This window comes from Lepidochelys kempii, chromosome 6 (genome assembly GCF_965140285.1).
Source record: "Lepidochelys kempii isolate rLepKem1 chromosome 6, rLepKem1.hap1, whole genome shotgun sequence".
Taxonomy (NCBI): Eukaryota; Metazoa; Chordata; order Testudines; family Cheloniidae; genus Lepidochelys; species Lepidochelys kempii.
Window position 1 is genome coordinate 45,510,642 of NC_136385.1, and position 21,747 is coordinate 45,532,388.

The 21,747-nt window shown below is 41.3% G+C and overlaps 1 protein-coding gene across 1 annotated transcript in view; it reads left to right on the forward strand.

Moving 5' to 3' along the window:
- Positions 1-9,817: 9,817 nt before the first annotated feature.
- Positions 9,818-21,747, forward strand: part of CCDC34 (coiled-coil domain containing 34) — a 38,295-nt gene continuing 26,365 nt past the window's right edge. The window contains exons 1-3 of the mRNA XM_073350651.1: positions 9,818-9,890; positions 10,357-10,595; positions 18,635-18,764. Of these exons, the coding sequence (XP_073206752.1) occupies positions 10,372-10,595; positions 18,635-18,764 (354 nt within the window). The 5' untranslated portion in view covers positions 9,818-9,890; positions 10,357-10,371. The remainder of the gene's footprint in view (positions 9,891-10,356; positions 10,596-18,634; positions 18,765-21,747) is intronic.

Sequence of the window (21,747 nt, forward strand, 5' to 3'; positions counted from 1 at the left end):
CAGTTGATACGTTAAGGTTTCCATTTTCAACCCTGGAAAATATTGGTTTGTAATGTGCTTGTTAATTGTGACTGTGACTTAATGGGTGCTTGTTAATTGTATTCCTCCCAGTTTCTTCCAAAGCTAGCCAACATGAATTAGGTTCTTTCTACCATCAGGTAGAAGGGGGGGTGGGTGGGAAATACAAGCAATAGTCCCCTGAAGCCACTCCCTTGAGAAAGAGGGCTGCAAAACTGAGCTGGGGCCCAACTCCACCAACACAAGATAAAGGTGGCAGGTGTGGGCTTGCACAGGAGAACTTGGAGAAATCCAGTTAAATGCTAGGAAAGGTCTGCCAACAATGTCCTATGCCTCACAAGTTAGTTGAAGTAGTAATCCTCAATGCTAGAACAACCACAGGGTAGGTACAGGAAAAATCACCAACAAAGCATACAGCTGTCAGCATCCACCCTTCAAAAGTGTCATCTTGTGGCTCCCCTATCCCCCATAATGATATGAAGAGGTGAATATAATAAGGACACACAGGTGTCTTACATAGTTTTAGCGCGTAACCTTTTTTCAGTCAAGTAAAACTTTATTTACAGAATTAATGTTCACTGAAGGCTGAACCTCTTTTCTTCTGATAACAATAGTTTCCTGACTGCCGTTTTGAACTTAAAGTAATTGAAATCCTACGAAATTAAACTCTTCTTGGTTTCTGCAGGAAACAGAACAAACAGATCACCTGATTTTCTAACCCTTCCCGTTACTTTAGGACAGACTTAAAACCATCCACGCAGCAAGGATAAGGATGAGCTTTTTTCTAAATCCTGCCAAATACAAGCGCTGGAGAGAAGTCCCACAGAGAAAATGGAACCTAGCCTGTCAGAAAGAACTTACCCAATATGCGAGATGCAGGAAAACAATTGAGCCGGGTCATCTATCCATCACATTCGACACTACGAGAACTTTGGCTATTTTTCTTGTCTCCTGCTGGTGGGGGGTACCTTTGTTTAGACTGTCATAGGATACTGAAGACAGAAACTGCTAAACCTTTTATGTAATAAGGTCTCCACTTAGAAATAACCTTTTATGTTCACTTTTTAGTTAGTTTTATTTGTTTTAAAAAGAAATGTATTATAAGGCACAAAAAATAGGCATTCCCATTTTGGATGCTTACTGAAATCAGCTACTTCAAATATTTCGGCAGTTTGCTGTTGTGCCTGAGTGATCACCTGGAGTTTAAAATCTGTAATTGGGAGTCCATTCCTGCAGACTTCATGCAGTTATTCCTTCAATGGAAGTTTTACACAAGTGACGTCTGCAAGCCCATGCTTTTATGAGAACATTTAAAATATTAACATAGATCAAAGACAAAAATGGGGTTTTGTATTATGCTTTTAAAAAAAATTAAACTCAAACACTAGTTTAACCTGCAGAATTAAATCTATCATGTACAAATGTTGTTTTCTTAATCTGATGTAGGGCCATTTTTGCAGTTTAAGTGATGTACATTTTTCTACATAAGTCTCAAGTTGTCAATTACATCCCTTAAGTTTTCAGTTCAAGCTGCACCGTTCCAGCTGAATCTCCTGTGTTCAATTTTGTAATTATAAATAGGTTTTTCAAAATTGCACACAAATCCTTTTATGTCTAACTTCTCTCACTTTCTTTTGACTTTTATTGAACAGTTTTTTACCAGCCTTCTGTTCTAATTTGCAGGCTAGTACTTTTTAATTAATCAAAACATGTCTAGTTTTCTTCAGAAGCTTATCCATATCTCAAATATCATACTCTCAATTTAATTATATATTGTTAATTATCTAGGTGCTTTTGATCTCTTACTGCTAGCTTCCAAGTTTCGATTTCTTTTTTGGCTGGAGGTTTTTTTAGTCACCGTTATATATGGTAGAATCTTACTAATTTCCACTAAAGACTGGGACACCTGTTGCTAATGACTGAATTTTATGCAATTAATTGAGTGAATGAAAAAAATTGAAAAGAGAAGATATTGCATCATATTGTTTTTTGTAAATTGTAGAGGCATTCACATACCATAACAACTTAGATATGGACGAGTTTGTTTTAATGTATTAAAGGTATTTTATAATATGAAATGAGAGATAATAGATTTTGTAAATGAAGTATACTGCTGCATTTACTATAAAATCTTTCTTTTGAGTTGGGGATAGAGTAGACTATCTTGTTTCTAGGTAGATAAGCAGAGTTCTACTATATCAAAATATGGTGTGTCATTGGGTTGCAAAGCCACAAGGCACTACCTGCATTTTCCTCTGAAATGCTCAATCTAACCATATGATCAGTTCTAAAAAAAGGAATCGTATTGTTAATTGGAGTTTTTACTCCAATTAGATGATCATTCAAGTGAAGACTTGTTGCAAAGGGAAAAAAGGTCCACAAGGTTGACTGATTGATAGTGACCTGTAAATAATGAGACTAATTTGGCATGAGCATATAGACTGAGGGTACATCTACATTGTAATAAAAGACCTGGGGCATGGCGACAACTGGGGGTCAGCCAACTTGGACTTAGACTGTGCAGCTAAAAATTTCAGCATAGACATTGAGGCTCAGGCTGGAGCCCACAAGGGGGGTGGCTCTCAGAGTCAGGATCCAGCCTAAGCCTGAATGTCTACACTGCAATTTTGCCCCGCAACCCAAGTACAATTGACCTGGGCTCTTAGACTTGGTGCCATGGATTTTTTTTACTGCAGTGTAGAGGTACCCTCAGGGTGAAATCCTGACCCACTGAAGTCAATGGGAGTCTTGCCATGGATTTCACTCTGAATAATCCATACAGATTCCTTCAGAATTTTCCCACAGAAGAAATTGTCCCCATCTTTTGGCTACTCCCATTGCAGTGGAAAGAAGTTTTAAATATACCAGATATGAGGAGATGCTAAAACACGCTATAATTAAGGTCCCCAAAACTCCACAGCCGCTGAAAAAATATGACCAAAAAGAACTAAAAGCAGCCAATACATCTTCACAAAGGTAGACACTTGCAGGGTGGGCCCATCAGAGCCTGGTCTGCTGGGGTAATGGGTATGAGGCCAAGTGGCTTTCTCCCTAGCTCAAAGGACTGCTGTTCCTCCCTTTGCTGGAAACTCTGCAGATTTAAAGACCAGATACTAAATCTGTGGATTTGTCTGAGGGTGGTGAAAATGAACAGATTAGACAGCATAATTTTACACCAAAATATATGGACAGTCAAAAAAATGGAATATATAGAATCTAAAATTTTTAGATGTGGTATTAAAAGAAGATTTTCAAGATTTAGACATATTTCCTGGTATTGAGAATCTATGGAAAAAAATATTAATTTAATGTTTCCTTTTATTAGATACTGTTACAAATAAGTTGTCTACATTATTTTAATTTGATGCTGCTTCTGGTGAAATATGATGAACTATGATGATATCTTTCCCTCCATTTTTGTTAACTTGCATGAGAATTCAGAAACAAGATTTTGGTGAATTGGGAAGTCTTTATATTTCTAGATTCTTCACATCAGACAGATCCACAGAAAGAAAATATGAATGCTATAACGTCTGAGCCTTGAAGTGGTATACAGAGAACATGTTTTTTTAATCTGCAAAATTGCACATTTAAATAAGGATTAATACATCTGAAACTCCGCCGAAAGAAATTTTTAGTCTAAATTGACTACTTCTGCTGTGTGTAAATCATCATGATCTTCTAGGAATGAGATTAATGCCTACTTATCCTATTTTTAAATTTTTATGCTATTAAGAGAATAAGAATATAATGAAAGGGTTTATTTTTTATAACAATCTAAATATCTTTATTATCATTCCAAATGTCAACATGGTAATAAATGCTGTTGTTCATAAATATTTTAGTTGCCTTTTTTCCCCCTTTCTTCCCTTATTTATAGGAGGGTTTTTTTCTTAATTGTTATTTTGTGTATGATTATTTAGTAGCATATATTTTCTAGTATCTAATAAGGACTTTTTCAGTTTTTCTATGGGTAACTTTGAGTAGTTGTAATTAAAAATTTGTAAATAGTTTTAAAAAATAAGCAATAGAAAAGATATGTAACTAATAAGTAGCCTGATCTTAGAGGGTTTGAGCCAAAGCCCACTAGTCAACAGAAAGACATAGTGTAATCAAATCACCAAAAGAGATGTCTCCTTAGTGAATGCCTCCTGGAACAGGGATTTAGGGTATGTCTACATCACAGATGCAACAGCGCTGTAGTGCCTGAGTGTAGATACTTGGTACAGCACAGAGAAGGGTTTTTCCATCGCTGTAGTTAAACTATGCCCTCGGCAGGCAGTAGCTAGGTCGACAGAAGAATTCTAGCAGTGTCTGTACTGGGACTTGGGTCGACCTACCTGTCTCTCTCCCAGGGTGTGAATTTTTCACACACCGAAGTGACGTACCTAGGTTGGACATGAGTTTTAGATGAAGACCAGGCCTTAAATTATCATTACAGCTACATTTCAGTGATGATTTCATACATTTCATAGAGCTGCAGGCCAGAAGGAACCATTAGGTGGTGACCTAAGCCCAGAGGTAAGTGGGGAGTGGGATACCGGGAGGAAACACAAGGACAAAGAGGAGGGTACAAGACGGGAAGCCTCCTCATTCATACTGAGAAAGTACGGCAATTGGCTAGTTATCTTAGGTGCATGAACATGAATGCAAGAAGCCTGGGAAACAAGCAGGAAGAATTGGAAGTCCTGGCACAGTCAAGGAACTATAAAGTGATTGGAATATCAGAAGCTTGGTGGGGCAGTTCACATGACTGGAGCGCTGTCATGGCTGGGTATAAACTGTTCAGGAAGGGCAGGTACGGGAGGAAAGGTGAAGGTGTTGCATTGTATGTAAAAGAGCAGTATGATTGCTCAGAGCGCCAGTTTGAAACTGGAGAAAAGCCTGTTGAGAGTCTTTGGGTTAAGTTTAGAGATGAGAGCTACAAGGTTGATGTTGTGGTGGGCGTGTGCTATAGACCACTGTATCAGAAGGATGAGGTAGACAAGGCTTTCTTCGGACAACTGAAGTTTCCAGATCACAGACCCTGGTACTAATGGGGGATTTCAATCACCCTGATATCTGCGGGGAGAGCAATACAGCAATGCACAGATAATCCAGGAAGTTTTTGAAGAGAGTTGTGGACAACTTCCTGGTACAAGTGCTGGAGCAACCGACTAGGGACCATGCTCCTCTTGACCTGTTGCTTACAAACAGGGAAGAAGTGGTAGGGGAAATAGAAGTGGGTGGCAACCTAGGCAGCAGTGACCATGAGATGGTTGAGTTCAGATTCCTCACAAAAGGAAGAAAGGAGAGTAGCAAAATACGGACCCTGGATTAAAGAAAAGCAGACTTAGACTCCGTTAGGGAACTGATGGGCAGGATTCCTTGGAAAGCTAATATGAGGGGGCAAGGAGTCCAGGAGAGCTGGCTGTATTTTAAAGAAGACTTACTGAGGGCACAGGAACAAACCATTCCAAAGTGCAGAAAGAATAGCAAATATGGCAGGCGACCAGCTTGGCTTAATAGTGAAATCTTCAGTGAGCTTAAACTCAAAAAGGAAGCTTACGAGAAGTGAAAATTTGAACAGATGACTAGGGAGGAGTATAAAAATATTGCTAGAGCATGCAGGGGTCCAATCAGGAAGGCCAAGGCACAGTTGGAGTTGAAGCAAGCAAGGGATGTGAAGAGTAACAAGAAGGGTTTCTACAGGTATGTTAGCAACAAGGTGGTCAGGGAAAGTGTGGGACCCTTACAGAATTGATGAGGCAACATAGTGACAGAGGATGTAGAAAAAGCTGAAGTACTCAATGCTTTTTTTGCCTGGGTCTTCACAGACAAGGTCAGCTCCCAGACTGCTGCACTGGACAACACATTATGGGGAGGAGGTGAGCAGCCCTCAGTGGTGAAAGAACAGGTTAGGGAAAGGTTAAGGACTATTTAGAAAAGCTGGACGTGCACAAGTCCATGGGTCCAGATCTAGTGCATCCAAGGGTGTTGAGGGAGTTGGCTGATGTGATTGTAGAGCCATTGGCCATTATCTTTGAAAATTCGTGGCAGTTGCGGGAGGTCCCGGACGATTGGAAAAAGGCAAATATAGTGCCCATATTTTAAAAAGGGAAGAAAGAGAACCCGGGGAACTATAGACCGGTCAGCCTCATTTCAGTCCCCAGCAAGATCATGGAGCAGGTCCTCAAGGAATCCATTTTGAAGCACTTGGAGGAGAGCAAGGTGATCGGGAACAGTCAACATGGATTCACCAAGGTCAAGTCATGCCTGACCAACCTGATTGCCTTCTATGATGAGATAACTGGCTCTGTGGATATGGGGAAAGCAATGGATGTGATATATCTTGACTTTAGCAAACCTTTTGATATGGTCTCCCACAGTATTCTTGCCAGCAAGTTAAAAAAGTATGGATTGGAAGAATGGACAATAAGGTGGCTAGAAAGCTGACTAGATTGTCGGGCTCAACGGGTAGTGATTGGCAGCTGGTATCAAGCGGAGTGCCCCAGGGGTCAGTCCTGGGGCCCGTTTTGTTCAACATCTTTTTAAATTATCTGGATGATGGGATTAATTGCACCCTCAGCAAGTTCACAGATGACACTAAACTGGGGGGAGAGGTAGATATGCTGGAGGGTAGGGATAGGGTCCAGAGTGACCTAGACAAATTGGAGGATTGGGCCAAAAGAAATCTGATGAGGTTCAGTAAGGACAAATGCAGAGTCCTGCATTTAGGAAGGAAGAATCCCATGCACTGCTGCGGACTGATTGGCTGAGCAGCAGTTCTGCAGAAAAGGACTTGGGGATTACAGTGGACCAGAAGCTGGATATGATTCAGCAGTGTGCCCTCGTTGCCAAGAAGGCCAATGGCATATTGGGCTGTATTAGTAGGAGCATTGCCAGCAGATCGAGGGAAATGATTATTCCCCTCTAATCGGCATTGGTGAGGCCACACGTGGAGTATTGTGTCCAGTTTTGGTCCCCCTACTACAGAAGGGATGTGGACAAAGTGGAGAGAGTCCAGCAGAGGGCAACGAAAATGATTAGGGGGCTGGGGCACATGACTTACGAGGAGAGGCTCAGGGAACTGGGGTTATTTAGTCTGCAGAAGAGAAGAGTTAGGGGGTTATTTGAAGAGTTATTTGATAGCAGCCTTCAACTACCTGAAGGGGGGGGGGGGGTTCTAAAGAGTATGGAGCTCGGCTGTTCTCAGTGGTGGTAGAAAATAGAACAAGAAGCAATGGTGTCAAGTTGCAGTGTGGGAGGTCTAGGTTGGATATTAGGAAATACTATTTCACTAGGAGGGTGGCGAAGCACTGGACTGGGTTATCTAGAGAGATGGTGGAATCGCCATCCTTAGAGGTTTTTAAGGCATGGCTTGACAAAGCCTTGGCTGGGATGATTTAGTTGGTGTTCGTCCTTCTTTGAGCAGGGGGTTGGACTAAATGACCTCCTGAGGTCTGTTTCAACCCTATCTTCTATTGGCCTAGTCTGGCCACCTTTTATATCACAGGCCATTAAATTTCACCAAATATCTCAATATTGAGCCCAATGACTTTAGGTAGACTAAAGCATTTCAGTCCTCAGGAGTCTAAACTGCTGTGTGCCATAGGCAGAGAACAGGAGAGACCAAGGTGCCACCAATACCCAAGTCCCCTGCAATGGCAGAGAATAGACAAGGTAAAATGTCTGGATGATCCTAGCATGCGATTCTCACCGCATGCTACAGAAGATGGTGAAAACCCTCCAAGGTCCTAGCCAATCTGACTTGGAGGAAAATTCCTTCACAATCCCAAATTGGGCAACCAGTTTGATCCTGAACTTGTGAGCAAGATATATCAGCCAAGCTTCTAAAAAAGAGAATTCTCTCCACCATTTCAGACAAGTGGCCCACCCTGTCCAATGTCCCATCTCCAGCTGTGGCAAATCTCTGATGCTTCAGAGGAAGGTGAAAAAAACACCAAAGCACAATCCACAATACATCTGGTCAATTGTTCTTTGGGGGAAAAAGATTCCTTCCTGATCCCTGCAGAATGCTGGCTGTAGCCCTGAAGCATGAGATTTAATTGCAGCTCTGCATTAAGACAATGGAGGTAAGTTTTATGAGCAAATTGAGGGAAAAGCACCCAAGACCCACCTAGCAGGATCAACAACCTACAACGGGTGCCAGGACCAGGTAACAGCCATGTTAGTCTGTATTCGCAAAAAGAAATACAGAAATCAGGATCAACAACCTACAACAGGTGCCAGGACCAGGTAACAGAGTAACAGCCATGTTAGTCTGTATTCACAAAAAGAAATCGGGGGATGCATCCGATGAAGTGAGCTGTAGCTCACGAAAGCTCATGCTCAAATAAATTGGTTAGTCTCTAAAGTGCCACAAGTACTCCTTTTCTTTTTGCGAGGACCAGGTAAGAGTGCAGTATCACACCCTGCCCACTGGAGACACTCACAAGAGGTGAAGTGTCCCCTGTCACAAGGACACTTCAAAGGGGCTTGGGGAATGGGATGTAACTATATTGTTAACCTGCAAAGAAAACTAAGGGCTGGCAGAGTCCAGAGGAGATGTTTCTGGTGGGTGAAAGGCTGGTGGTGGTAGGTTGCTGACACCCAGTTAAATCTCCCTCTTACTGCAGGCAGGTACCTAACAAGGTGACTCTCAGTCCTGGGTACCCTTGGAACTATCACTATTAGGCCATTGAAATGCTTGTTTCCTACCACTTCCTTCAATTATAGGCCTGTTAAATTCATACTCTGAAATTTGCTAAACAACAAAGTGACAATGAGATTAGAAACACAGACACAATGACAGAAAATTCACCTTGTTAGTAAATTTGGGGGAAAATAGCTGAAACAGATTCAGTTGGAGGTGGACATGTGGAAAGCAGTAATGTTGAAAAAACTACGTCTGATGGTTGGCAGCAGAAAGGGCCATTGGAATATTTTCCTACATATATAGAGGAATATATCTCATGGAGTAGAGAGAGAACAATTTTATCTAAAAATATTACACTTAATTCTTGACACATGAATACAGTAAATATATTGACAAACTGAAGAATCCACAGAAAAGCAACAAGGAAGGACTGATTGATGAGGAAAGATTAAAGTGCTATATATGTATAGTGTGACTAAGAGACAATTATGCTGAAATTGTAAGTGCCCAATGTAAGTGTAAGTGGCCAATCCTGTCTCAGTGGAGTTTCTCAGTGGAGTGAGGACTCAGTGGAGTGGATCTCAGGCATCACATACGTGTCAGCTAACTGCTGGGTATCATATCATGGATTTTAAGGCTTGACGAGATCATTATGGTCATTTAATTGGACCTCCCGCATAACACAGGGAAGAGAGTTTCATCAAGCCTCAGCAGCTGTTCCAAGGGCTAATTCCTGTCACAGTGGGGAAAAACTTTCCACGGGGTTTCCGGTCTGGTTCCAGCCCCTGGTTCTAGTTCTGTCTGGGCTCGGGTAATGAGCCCCCTGCACCCTCGTCGCCCAGCGGGGCTGGCAACGATGCTGAGCCCTTCTCGTGTCTGGTCCCGCTCAGTCACGCCCCAGCCTCCGTCCCCACTAACCCAGCCCCGCCGTGACAGAGCGACCTGCCCCTGCGCGCATGGGGACGGGGGGGCTGCCGCTGGCACGGGTCAGTGCCCCCCCGGGAGGCACCACGGCTGCAAGGAGGCAGCGCGGGGGAGGGGGGGCGGGAGAGAGGGGAGCTGCGGGAGAAGGGGATTGGCTGGCGGGAGGTAGGGCGGCAGGAGACGTTGCGCAGGGTCAAAGCGTCCCCGTTGCCATGGAACCCGCTGCGGGCGGTGATTGGCGGAGCGGGCGGTGCCCCGGGGGCCCATGGGAGCGCGGAGCCGACGCTGCGAGTTTCAAAGCGGCAACTAGGTAGAGCGGCCCTGTCCTCGCCTCGCGACTATGGCGGGGCTCGGGGAGGGCCCTGATGGGACTGGAGGCAGGAATTTGGGCTGGGGGGTGGTTTGAGAGGCCGGGGATGGCGAAGGCCTGTGGGTTGGAAGCTGGGGGCGGGGCAGAGGGGTTGGAAGCTGGGGGCGGGCCTAGAAGTGGGGGTGGGGGGGGCTGGGTATGGGGACTAGGGGGTGGTGGCCTTGGGTTGGAAGCTGGGGGTGGGGGGCCTGTGGGTTGGAAGCTGGGGAAAGGGGGTGAGGTCTGGGAGGGGTGGCCTGTGGGTTGGAAGCTGGGGGCGGGGGCCTGTGGCTTGGCAGAGTAGGAGATGAGGATGGCAGGGCTGAGGATTTTGGCTAATGGGGGGGGGTGTAGCTTGAGGGTAAGATGCATTGGTGAGAAACCTATGAAAGGGTACTGCCCTTATCCTATTAATTTCTCCTGACAGGTACTTACTGCCTCCATGCTCAGTGCTCGGCCCAGGAGTAGGGTGGCCTGCTCCACCCCTTCATCCCCAACCACCTCTGAGGATGAGCAGCCTTTGAGCTCCTCCACTTATTCCTTGCTCTCCCCCATTTACCATCAGAGCTTCCAGAGCTGCAATGAGGAGGAGGAGGAGGAGGATAGGGAGGAAGCTGCACCATCAGCTAGGGGGAAAAGAACCTTCAAGAGGAATAAACACAATAGGTAATCTTCATGCACTCCCATTCCCTGGCTGTCTTTGCTAAAATAGAAGGGCCCAGTAGGTAGTTAGACAGCTAAATACTTATGTGGTCACCTAATGAAGGCAATCTAACTTTGAGGTAGTGAGAAGTTATAATTTCCATTTTGTTCAGGTCAGTGGGAGTCTTGGGTCCTCGGTTTTTCATCTCTGAATATCAGATCACTACTGTAGGTGCCTAGACAATGGATTTGGGACTGAAAACATCCAAGATTTGAAAATGTTATTAATGTCTATGTGCCTCAGTTTCCTTCTCTGTTAAAAGGGAACGATAATACTTGCCTACTTTTCAAATGTGCGTTGAGGGTTAGAAGTTATTTTCTCTCAAATACATAAAATTACTTCCAACACAGGGATTTGAGGTGTATTAATTGTACCAGTGTTGGCTTCTAGGGTTTTGGACTTCCCATTTCTCATTCTTTAATTGCTCCCTTTCTTCAAATAATTCTTCCCTCCCCATCTGTTTTTTTTTCCTCTCCCCACTCCAATGGTTGGGAACAGGGTTGTATTGAATAATCTGATGCATTCCTAAAAAGGTGGCTGACAAGACCTAGCAGCCAGGACACTTTCCAATGAAAAGCATACCATATCTACACCTTGGCTAAGAATAGGCACAGTTAGCGAGACACTAGTCAAAATGTGTGTGCTAGACAGCATGGTTCTGTAAAATTTGGGACTCTCTTTCAAATAAATGAGTCTCTTCAGCTCTTATGCATGGGTCTCAAAAGCTTGCTTGGATACCAATAAGCATTTCCACTTGAGAGATGAAAATATAAAGTACTTGGCAAGGAAGCATTAAACATCTCATTATTATGAATTTCTGCATAGAACTTTCATCCTGCTTTATCTATAAGATGATGACTCCAGGTTCGAGAGGACTGAGCCAAAAAGAATGGTAAACGTAGCACTTTACTTGATAAAGCTTGGCCCAGTCCCCCTTCCAGGCATCTTTAGAGCCCTGAGGGAAATTGTCAGGTCCCTGTTTCACTTTACTCCTGTCCTTGTTCCTCTTTTCACTACCCACCCACCAGCTTGTCCAAGCACTCTGTTCCTCAGCCTTCATGGCAAGCTACTGTCTCTTCCTCCATGCTGCCTGAACACCAGCTGGGGGAATACTGAGAGCGCAAAAGAAACCGTTCTATAGGTCTCAGTTCTGATGCTCCATTACTACAGCAATCCCTGGCAGCTGTGAATGCCGATGCAGAAAAAGTCCTTGTAACCACGTTGTCTGAGCAGCACCCTTTTGTGGCTGGTCAGAGCATGACTCACCCGACTGTGGGTCCCTGTGTGTCACCCCTTGCAGATTATGGAGCTTGGTGCCCCTTAGCTCTCTGGCTATGGCATGCTCTTGCCCCTTCTAGGGTGTCAGAGTCCAAAAACTTAAGAACCCCTAAGCTTCAGAATCAGTGTCATCTGTAGGTTTCTTGAAAGGACTCTTGCTTGTCTGCTTCAGACCTTGTTTCTGGGCATCTGTCAAGGTTCCTTCCCCACTCTGAACTCTAAGGTACAAATGTGGGGACCTGCATGAAAAACCCCCTAGGTTTATTTTTACCAGCTTAGGTTAAAACTTCCCCAAGGTACAAACTATTTTACCTTTTGTCCCTGGACCTTATTGCTGCCACCACCAAGTGTCTAACAAAAATAACAGGGAAAAAGCCTACTTGGAAACGTCTTTCCCCCCGAAAATCCCCCCAAGCCCTACACCTCCTTTCCTGGGGAAGGCTTGATAAAAATCCTCACCAATTTGTACAGGTGAACACAGACCCAAACCCTTGGATCTTAAGAACAATGAAAAAGCAATCAGGTTCTTAAAAGAAGAATTTTAATCAAAGAAAAAGTAAAAGAATCACCTCTGTAAGATCAGGATGGTAAATACCTTACAGGGTAATCAGATTCAAAACACAGAGAATCCCTGTAGGCAAAACCTTAAGTTACAAAAAGACACAAAAACAGGAATATACATTCCATTCAGCACAATTTATCAGCCATTTAAACAAAACAGAATCTAACGCATATCTAACTAGATTGCTTATTAACGCTTTACAGGAGTTCTGACCTGCATTCCTGCTCTGTTCCCGGCAAAAGCAACACACAGACAGAGAGAACTCTTTGTTCCCTCCCCCCCTCCAGCTTTGAAGATATCTTGTCTCCTCATTGGTCATTTTGGTCAGGTGCCAGTGAGGTTATCTTAGCTTCTTAACCCTTTACAGGTGAAAGGGTTTTTCCTCTGGCCAGGAGGGATTTAAAGGTGTTTACCCTTCCCTTTATATTTATGACAGCATCTAATCCCTTTTGATTGGTCTTCCTGATCTTAGTCATCCTATCCACCAAATGGTTCACCCAGGAAGCAAGCTGCCTTAGGCTCTTGGCTGGACCCAGGCTTCCCTTGTCAAAGAAGTAGCATAGTTCTTCTCTCCTTCCTGGTCAGCCCTGGAGTGGCCTAGCTCTCCCTCTTTTAGTTCCCCTTTCCGTGCCTGATAGCTGCAAATATAGCAGGGTGGGGTCAGCTGGATCCACAAGCTTCTTTAACCCTCTTATTGCCACAAAGGGTCTGTCTGTGTCCTCAACCTCTGCTTGTTAGTGTGGGGCAGAGACATCCCATCACAGTCCCTGCTCAGTCCCATTCTGGAATACGCTTGGTTAGCTCCCTGGGGATAGAGTATACTCGCTACTGACAGAACTTTTGGATAATTTTGCTGTCAAACTCTAACATACCTCTACTGAGCATGTATATATGACAATTTTCAGACACTTACAACTCCACGAAATTTGGGTGTATTATTACAGGAACTGCAAAAGGCACCTCTTTAGCCTCCTGCCAACTTGGCCAAATTTCAAATCTCTGCTCCAAAGCATGGTGGTTCTGGAACTTCTGAATGAAACGTTTAAGAATCTTTAAACATTGGTAAAACAATGTATTTTTCTCTAATCTCAATTTCTTTAACAGGTGAATCTTTGTTTTGAATTTTTTTTTTAAAAAAGGGGGGGGGAGACATTCATCATTGGATATTTCAGCTGAAACAATTAAAGCTTGGCAAAGTTTTATAAACAACTGAAAATGGTCTTATAATGGAAAATGTTAGGCAACCTTAGTTATAGGTTTTACTGCTAGCTCCACCTATGATCCTGGGCCACTTACACTCTGCATGCATCTTGATAGATTTACTCTGATATACTGACTTAGTGAATGTACTGTTATAGAAAGCCTAGTGACTTTTATTTAATCAAATTTCAGTTCTTCTGTCTCAATACATATAACTTGAGTTAGGGAATTAATCTAATACAAATTTTGGAAATTCAGTCTATGGTCCATGGACCCCAACCATAGAATTCTTACACTGAAAACTGGCTGAATAGAATTCAACTATAAAAGTTGCACATGCTCAGCATGGCATTTGATGCAGTGTGAGAAAAGGCGCTAAACTATGGACTTTTATAGTAACGACAACATTTCCAGGTTTTGACCTATAGGTGGGGATATTCACATACTTTTGATCAGAGAAAATGGAATGCCTTTTCTGGGATCTGAGACTTAATTCATAATCACCGTTCGCATACCCCTTTCACATAATTCTGCCGACCCCCATAGGCCTGCAGACCACAGGTTGAAAACCACTGTTCTGTTACTTCAGAAAGTGGGCCTATGACTTTCTACCAAACGTTTACGTTATTCAGACATCGGCAAGCAGTATTCAGCTCATCCGTATCACAAAATCATTAGCTGATAATGAATCGCAACTGGTAGACAGTACAGAATACAGCATGTTTAGGTGGCAATATAAAATAAAAATAATTGAATTTTAAGATTACCGCATCCCTGTTTCAGATTCCATTACAACAATTTGTTTTGTTACAAAGGGTGTTTTTGTAAGATGAGCCTGATGTTTTCAGGCAAAAGCTCTGTGATTTAACAAAATACACTACCCAAAATTGCTCTGGATTTGATACATTAGTGGCTGAAGTTTTGGGAATTCTTTGTTTGTGAATCTAAAAGATAGAAAAGACTCTGTCCTTGCCAGTGCAAAAGTGCTTGCCAAACTATTCTTGCTTATGATCAAAATTAACTTATAAAATTCCAGTGGGTTCATCTGTGAATTTTCTATGTATTTTTCTAGGCTATAGAGAAACTTCCCTTCTTTCAGCCAATATGTTTTATCCGGTCTATAATAGTCTTAAGATCCCAGATATGGCTTCCACCCCATCTCCTATGGAGAGTTGAAGTCAATAGGAGTAGAATTAGGCTAATGCCTTTGAGATCTTTTGAAAGTCCTATCCTACCAGTATAATGGCTCATGATCATATTCAGCCTATATTTTCCTGTGCTTAACTTGATCTGATTTACTCATAGTTACTCTCTTTTACCACCCTAAATAATTTTTGTTTTGGTTTTTACACCCTTTAAATACTTATATCTATTTCCTTAATTCACCAAGCTATATCTTTCCTTCATGTTACTTTTCCTGTAACATAAGAACGGCCATACTGGGTCAGACCAAAGGTCCATCTAGCTCAGTATCCTTTCTTCCGACAGTGGCCAATGCCACGTGCCCCAGAGGGAATGAACAGAACAGGTAATCCCAGCTTCTGTCAAACAGAGGCTAGGGACACTCTCCTTGCCCATCCTGGCTAATAGCCATTGATGGACCATGAACTTATCTAGTTCTTTTTTGAATCCTGTTATAGTCTTGGCCTTCACAACATCCTCTGGCAAGGAGTTCCACAAGTTGACACTGTGTTGTGTGAAAAAACACTTCTTTTTGTTTGGTTTTTAAACCTACTGCCTATTAATTTTATTTGGTGACCCCCTAGTTTTTGTGTTATGAGAATGAGTAAATAACACTTCCTTATTTACTTTCTCTACATCAGTCATGATTTTCTAGACCACTATCATATCCCCCCCTTAGTCGTCTCTTTTCCAAGCTGAAAAGTCCCAGTCTTATTTGTCTCTCCTGTTACGGCAGCTGTTCCATAGCCTTGATCATTTTTGTTGCCCTTTTCTGAATCTCTTACAATTTCAATATATCGTTTTTGAGATGAGGCGACCACATCTGCACTCAGTATTCAAGATGTGGGTGTACCATGGATTTATATAGAAGCAATATGATATTTTCTGACTTATTATCTTTATCTATCTATCCCTTTCTTAATGATTCCCAACATTCTGTTAGCTTTTTTGATTGCTGTTGCATATTGAGTGGATGTTTTCAGAGAACTATCCACAATGACTCTAAGGTTTTTCTTGAGCGGTAACAGCTAATTTAGACCCCATCATTTTATATGTATAGTTGGGATTATGTTTTCCAATGCATTACTTTGCATTTATCAACATTGAATTTCATTTGCCATTTTGTTGGCCAGTCACCCAGTTTTGTGAGATTCCTTTGTAGCTCTTCGCAGTCTGCTTGGGACTTAATTATCTTGAGTAGTTTTGTATCATCTGCAAATTTTGCCACTTCATTGTTTACTCCTTTTTCCAGATCATTTATGAATATGTTGAATAGGACTGGGCCCGGTACAGACCCTTTGGGGACACCACTATTTACCTCTTTCCATTCTGAAAACTGACCATTTATTCCTACCCTTTGTTTACTGTCTTTCAACCAGTTACCAATCCATAAGAGCACCTTTCCTCTTATCCCATGGCAGCTTACTTTACTTAAGACCCTTTGGTGAGGGATCTTGTCAAAGGCTTTCTGAAAATCTAAGTACACTATATCCACTGGATCCCCCTTGTCCACATGCTTGTTGATCCCCTCAAAGAATTCTAGTAGATTGATGAGGCATGATTTCCCTTTTACAAAAAACATGTTGACTCTTCCGCCAACAATTTATGTCCATCTATGTGTCTGACAATTTTGTTCTTTACTATAGTTTCAACCAGTTTGCCTGGTACTGAAGTCAGGCTTACCACCTGTAATTGCTGGGATCACCTCTGGAGCCCCTTTCAAAAATTGGTGATACATAAGCTATTCTCCAGTCATTTGGTACAAAAGCTGATTTAAATGATAGGTTACAAACTATAGTTAGTAGTTCTGCAATTTCACATTTGAGTTCATTTACAACTCTTGGATGAATAGCATCTGGTCTTGGTGACTTATTACTGTTCAGTTTATTAATTTGTTCTAAAACCTCCTCTAATGACACCTCAGTTTTGTAGCTCCTCTCTAAACTTCCTCTAATTTTTCAGTCTTTTTCTGATATTGAGTGCAATAATGCAGGTGCAGTCTAACCAGAGTCCTATATTGAAGAATTGTCCCTGCCACCTTCCACAGAATGTCTGCACAGAATTTTGTTGGACTCTCTTCCTGCTGTATCAAATGACAGCCACTATTATCCTGGTCTCTTTCACTATGACTCCTCAGGTTGCCCACCTCAACTGAATAGTTAAATTTTAGATTTTCTTCCAATTGTATTAGCTTGCATTTTTCAAGTTAAATCTCACATTATTTTCTACCCGTATGTTTAATCACTCTGTTCCCTTTATAATATTTCTCTGCTTTCACTAATGTTTACAACAATTCTCAGTTTAGTATTGTCTGTGAATGATACTTATGTTTACCATTTGATTATTAATGATGATAAATGAGGCAGGATTCTGTTAGATATGAAGAACAAGTACTGAAGTAGCTGAACCTTCAGTGCGTTTTATATTGGGGGGGGGATGCTCTGTTTATACTTTATTTAAATAAAGTAAATTTATTTTATAATGTTACTATAGCATGCATTTCTGGATGTCCATTCTAATAAATCTGTGGGACTGCTCACAGTAGTAATGTTAAGAATATAGGTAAGTGTCTGCAAGACACTGAAGAAATCTGGCATAAATTGCTGGGGGGGGGGGGGCGTATTTTCCCTTTTTATTGGCTGAAAGAAGAGAAGTTTCTGTATAATTGGGAGACAGTTACATATTTTCTATTTTATAAAAAAACACAAAGCTCTTTATAAACTTATTGTGCTACTGTAAGTTTTCAAATGTGTGGAAGAGACTTGTATGTATGAATGGAAGAGAGTTTTTGAGAAGTATTCAGTTGGTTTAAAGCACCGGTACTATTGAACTAACATTCTATGATTATATGATCACTTTTTTGCATTCTTGTACTATTCAATATTTATGCATCCTAGTTTATGTAATTCTGCCTTTATTCTCCTATGTTTCATGCTAGAAACAAAGTAAATGTGAATCCAAAGAGAGGGCTAGATCATCAGCTGTTGTAAATAAACATGCTCCACTGACTTCAACAGAGCTAGACTGATTGACACCAGCGGAGGATCAGTCACATTAATTAGAAAAATACATAGAAAACTCACAGATGAGCCCACTGGTATTTTATAAGTTAGGTTCCGTTCTGATCAAAACTAACATACATATATTTTCACACATGAGCTAGTGTGTGTATATGGTGGTATTATCATAAAGGTTTTATTGGCATGAGGTTGGGATGGCTACCTAACTCATGAGTGGGGATGAGTTATATGAGGCATCCCAAATACGTTCTAATAAACTATTAAAGGGATTGTTTGTGTGTCTCCTCAAAGTTCAGGTGCCTTGGTACTATGAAACCAGGATTTGAAGGGACATGAAAATCTGTTACTAGCTGTGAAGCGATGTGAGATACTGGACTTGTTACTGATGGAATATACCAAATGTAATTTTAACTCCCTGCTTTTCCCTACTTCAGGAGAAGGAAGGAAACACTTGAACAGGTTTTTTGTTTTATTGTTAAATGGTAGCTGTTTGAATCTGCACCATAGTTTGGAACATTAAAATTAGTCCTTAAGAAGATGGGCAAGTGCCAAAAAATACAATTTATCACTTGGGTCAACAGGTTATCACAGAGTTGCAGAAGTAAAGGAGTTTATTTCATGGTTGTCATGAATACCCACGGTATAAATACATGTCATTATTTAATGTCAGTTGCACTGGTTAATTTTTAAATAAATTTGATTTGAAAATAGTATCCATCAAACATTCTTCCCTTTATATTTCTCATTTGTAATTCTGTAGTGCTGAAAGCTGTAATGTAACAGAAAAGAAAAAGCAGTCACCTCCGACAGATAATCTCTCACCATGGGAAGAATGGTTCATTTGCAAAGAGAAAGAGCTACGTGTCCGCTTACAAGCCAGAGCTTTAGAGGTGAATATTTCTGACTATTTTCCCTAGATTTGACAGCAGATTAACAGACACTGAATTGCAGGGTTTTTTTCTATTTATTGTGAAAACAAGATATATTTGTTCTTTATCTTTAATGTCTTTAGACATGCTTAGCTTTTGTGTTTGGGTAAACCAGTGTGATTCATGTCCCATGCATTTCTCTTTTGCTAAATGTTATGCTTAATTGGAAATGTGGTGTATATATTTTGCTTATCCAACTGGTAATGGTTCAGGTTTAAAGGATTAAAACATATCTGTGTAATTGGTACCTTGATTTTCCTCATGGTTACATATGCCTGCATTTAAGCAATAAAACACGACAGGGCGTGTGTTGTGTATAGGAACGCCAAGGTACATGGTTAGACATGAGGCATGTTGTTGACAGCCACCTAGGTATGTTGTTATACAACTGTTTGATACCTCTTCCCAGAGTATTCACAATAAGTGCTTCCCACCCCAGAATTTCTTTTCCTTTATCCATCTGTTGTTTTCTTATAAATAACCTACTCCTGAATAGTAGGACTGTGGCAGAATTAAGTGAGCCACCTTTTCCTAATTGGTGTGTGTGCAGTCCTGTTGGTTAAGCTTTATTAGCATTTACAATCACGTTGGGGAAGCATATCATAATGGTTAAAGCAATAGAATCAAAGCTGGATCACTGGGTTCATTTCTAACCTGTGCCACTGGCTAGTCACGTACCTTGAGCAAATGTCAACCTCCCTGTGCTACATTTTCTCCATCTGTAAAATGAGTATAACATTCACTACAGATGGTTTTTTTGTGGCTTAACTCATTGGTGTTTGTGAAGTACTTGCAGTCTTCAGCTGGAAAGCTCTAGAGAAGTGTTCTATGTTGTGTTAAAGGTCAATGGAAACCTAAAATCACTTGGTAAACTCCAGGAATGTGTTCTAACTTCCCTAACTTTCAGCACATATTTTGGACTTCCTTTTAGATTTTAAGTTGGCACTCCTCTCTTCTCCCCACTCCATTTCCTCCCCTCCCCCCCCAAAAAAAATTTGATCCAAGCTAATTTCTGGTAGTATGTAGGAAAAATGTGATTCATATATAACCTTTACTCATCAAGACTGGATCAGAACCAAAGTAGTTTACTTCTATATGCTTGAAACAATGGAATGTTTATATAGTACACAACTTGGAATGTCTCACTGTGTTTTAAATGGATTTTAAAAATTAGTGACCTGGTAAAAATAATACATAGCAACAAAGAAAACAATAGCATGGGAAAAAACAAAATTCTGAATTTAATTAATTTAAAATAGTTCTATAAATATTAGACATTAGGAACCTTCACTTTCCTAACACTTGCAATGATTTTGATTAAAAACTTAAAAACTTCTTTGTAAGAAGAGAAAAGCACATCTGTTTTTAAAATCTCACATTAGATTTTTTTAATAGTGTTAGACTAAGATCCTGAGAAGCGTCCGTGTTTTGTTTTTTTTTCTAGAATGAGTGACATTAAAACTATCCTAAACAAAGGGAATATGTAGAAAGTGATTTGGAATGGATGTTTCTTTCAGCATATATCTTCTAGGACAGAGGTTCTCAGCCTTTTTCTTTCGGAGGCCCGCCCAGCATGATATAAAAACTCCAAGACCCCCTGGGGGGCACCAGGGTTCAGGGCTTTAGTCCCGCAGGGAGCTGGGCTTCAGCTGAGTGGCCTTATGGCTCCCCCAGGGGCTGTGTGGACCCCTGGTTGATAACCGCTGTCCTAGGACTCTTTTGGGTATCACTCTAACAGAGGAACATGCCTGCAGCGCAGATTTCTCAGGTCCTTAATGAGGTGGTAATTGCCTGGCTCTTGTTAAAATACATCGCTAATTAATTTTTTAAACAATGACTATATTCGCAAAAAGAAAAGGAGTACTTGTGGCACCTTAGAGACTAACCAATTTATTAGAGCATAAGCTTTCGTGAGCTACAGCTCACTTCCTCAGATGCATATCATATTGTGTTTTTTCTTTGGGGCTCTTACAAAAGTTAAGGGCAAATTATTTTTTATCTGTATTAACTTCAAACCCAAGAATTGCCACTGGAAATTGAAATTCTCACTTGAAAATTGATTGTAATATATGGACCATAAAAATTTGTGTTGGGGAAATAACTATATAGAAAGAATAATACAAACTCTGTAATATTTTCCATAATATAAACAATTCATTTAAAAACATGAAGTTTCATTCTAGCCTTTCTGGCGATGAGAATAGACTTGACAAATTTACACTGAAATCTTGTTCACACCTCCTGATCTGACTTGTTGCAATCTGACTGCAGAATAAACTCTTTGGACTTGATTATAAACCTCCTTTTCCACCCCCAACCTGTCCCCACACTACTCCTACTCAGTCCTCCTGGCAGGATATGAGTAACTCCCACCAACTTGTGTCCTGAGGAGAGAGACTCAGAACACCTACTTCCACATGAGTATGGGCTTGATCCAAAGTGTATTGAAATCAACAAATCCTTCCAATAACTTCAGTGGGCTTTGGGCTTCCATGAGGCCCTTACATTCCTGTAATGCTATCACTGATAGAAACGCACAACTGCTGAGCGACATGCCATCTACCTCTGAATGGCCTTGGTTTTTGCAGTTAGGTTTACCATGTATGTTCCTTTTTATGTAGGAAAGTCCTGCCACAATGTGTGCAGATGGATGAAGAGGCAGTTAAATAAGCTGAGATAGCAGAGTTCATTTTGCTGTTTGACTCTAAATTAATGGAAACATTTTCAGCTCATAGAAACTGAAATATTCCTCAAGGATTTTTCCTTCTTTGCTTGCTCTCCCTCCTCCCTGACTTTTAACCCTCTCTGAACTATGGAAAACTTTTGGGAGTTTCCTACCATATTTAACACCACCAACATTAGCAGCTTTGAAAGTGCTAGTGTAAATGGGCTGTCACGACTGTTTTAAATTCTAGCCCACCTAATTCTGCTCAGAACAGCTGTA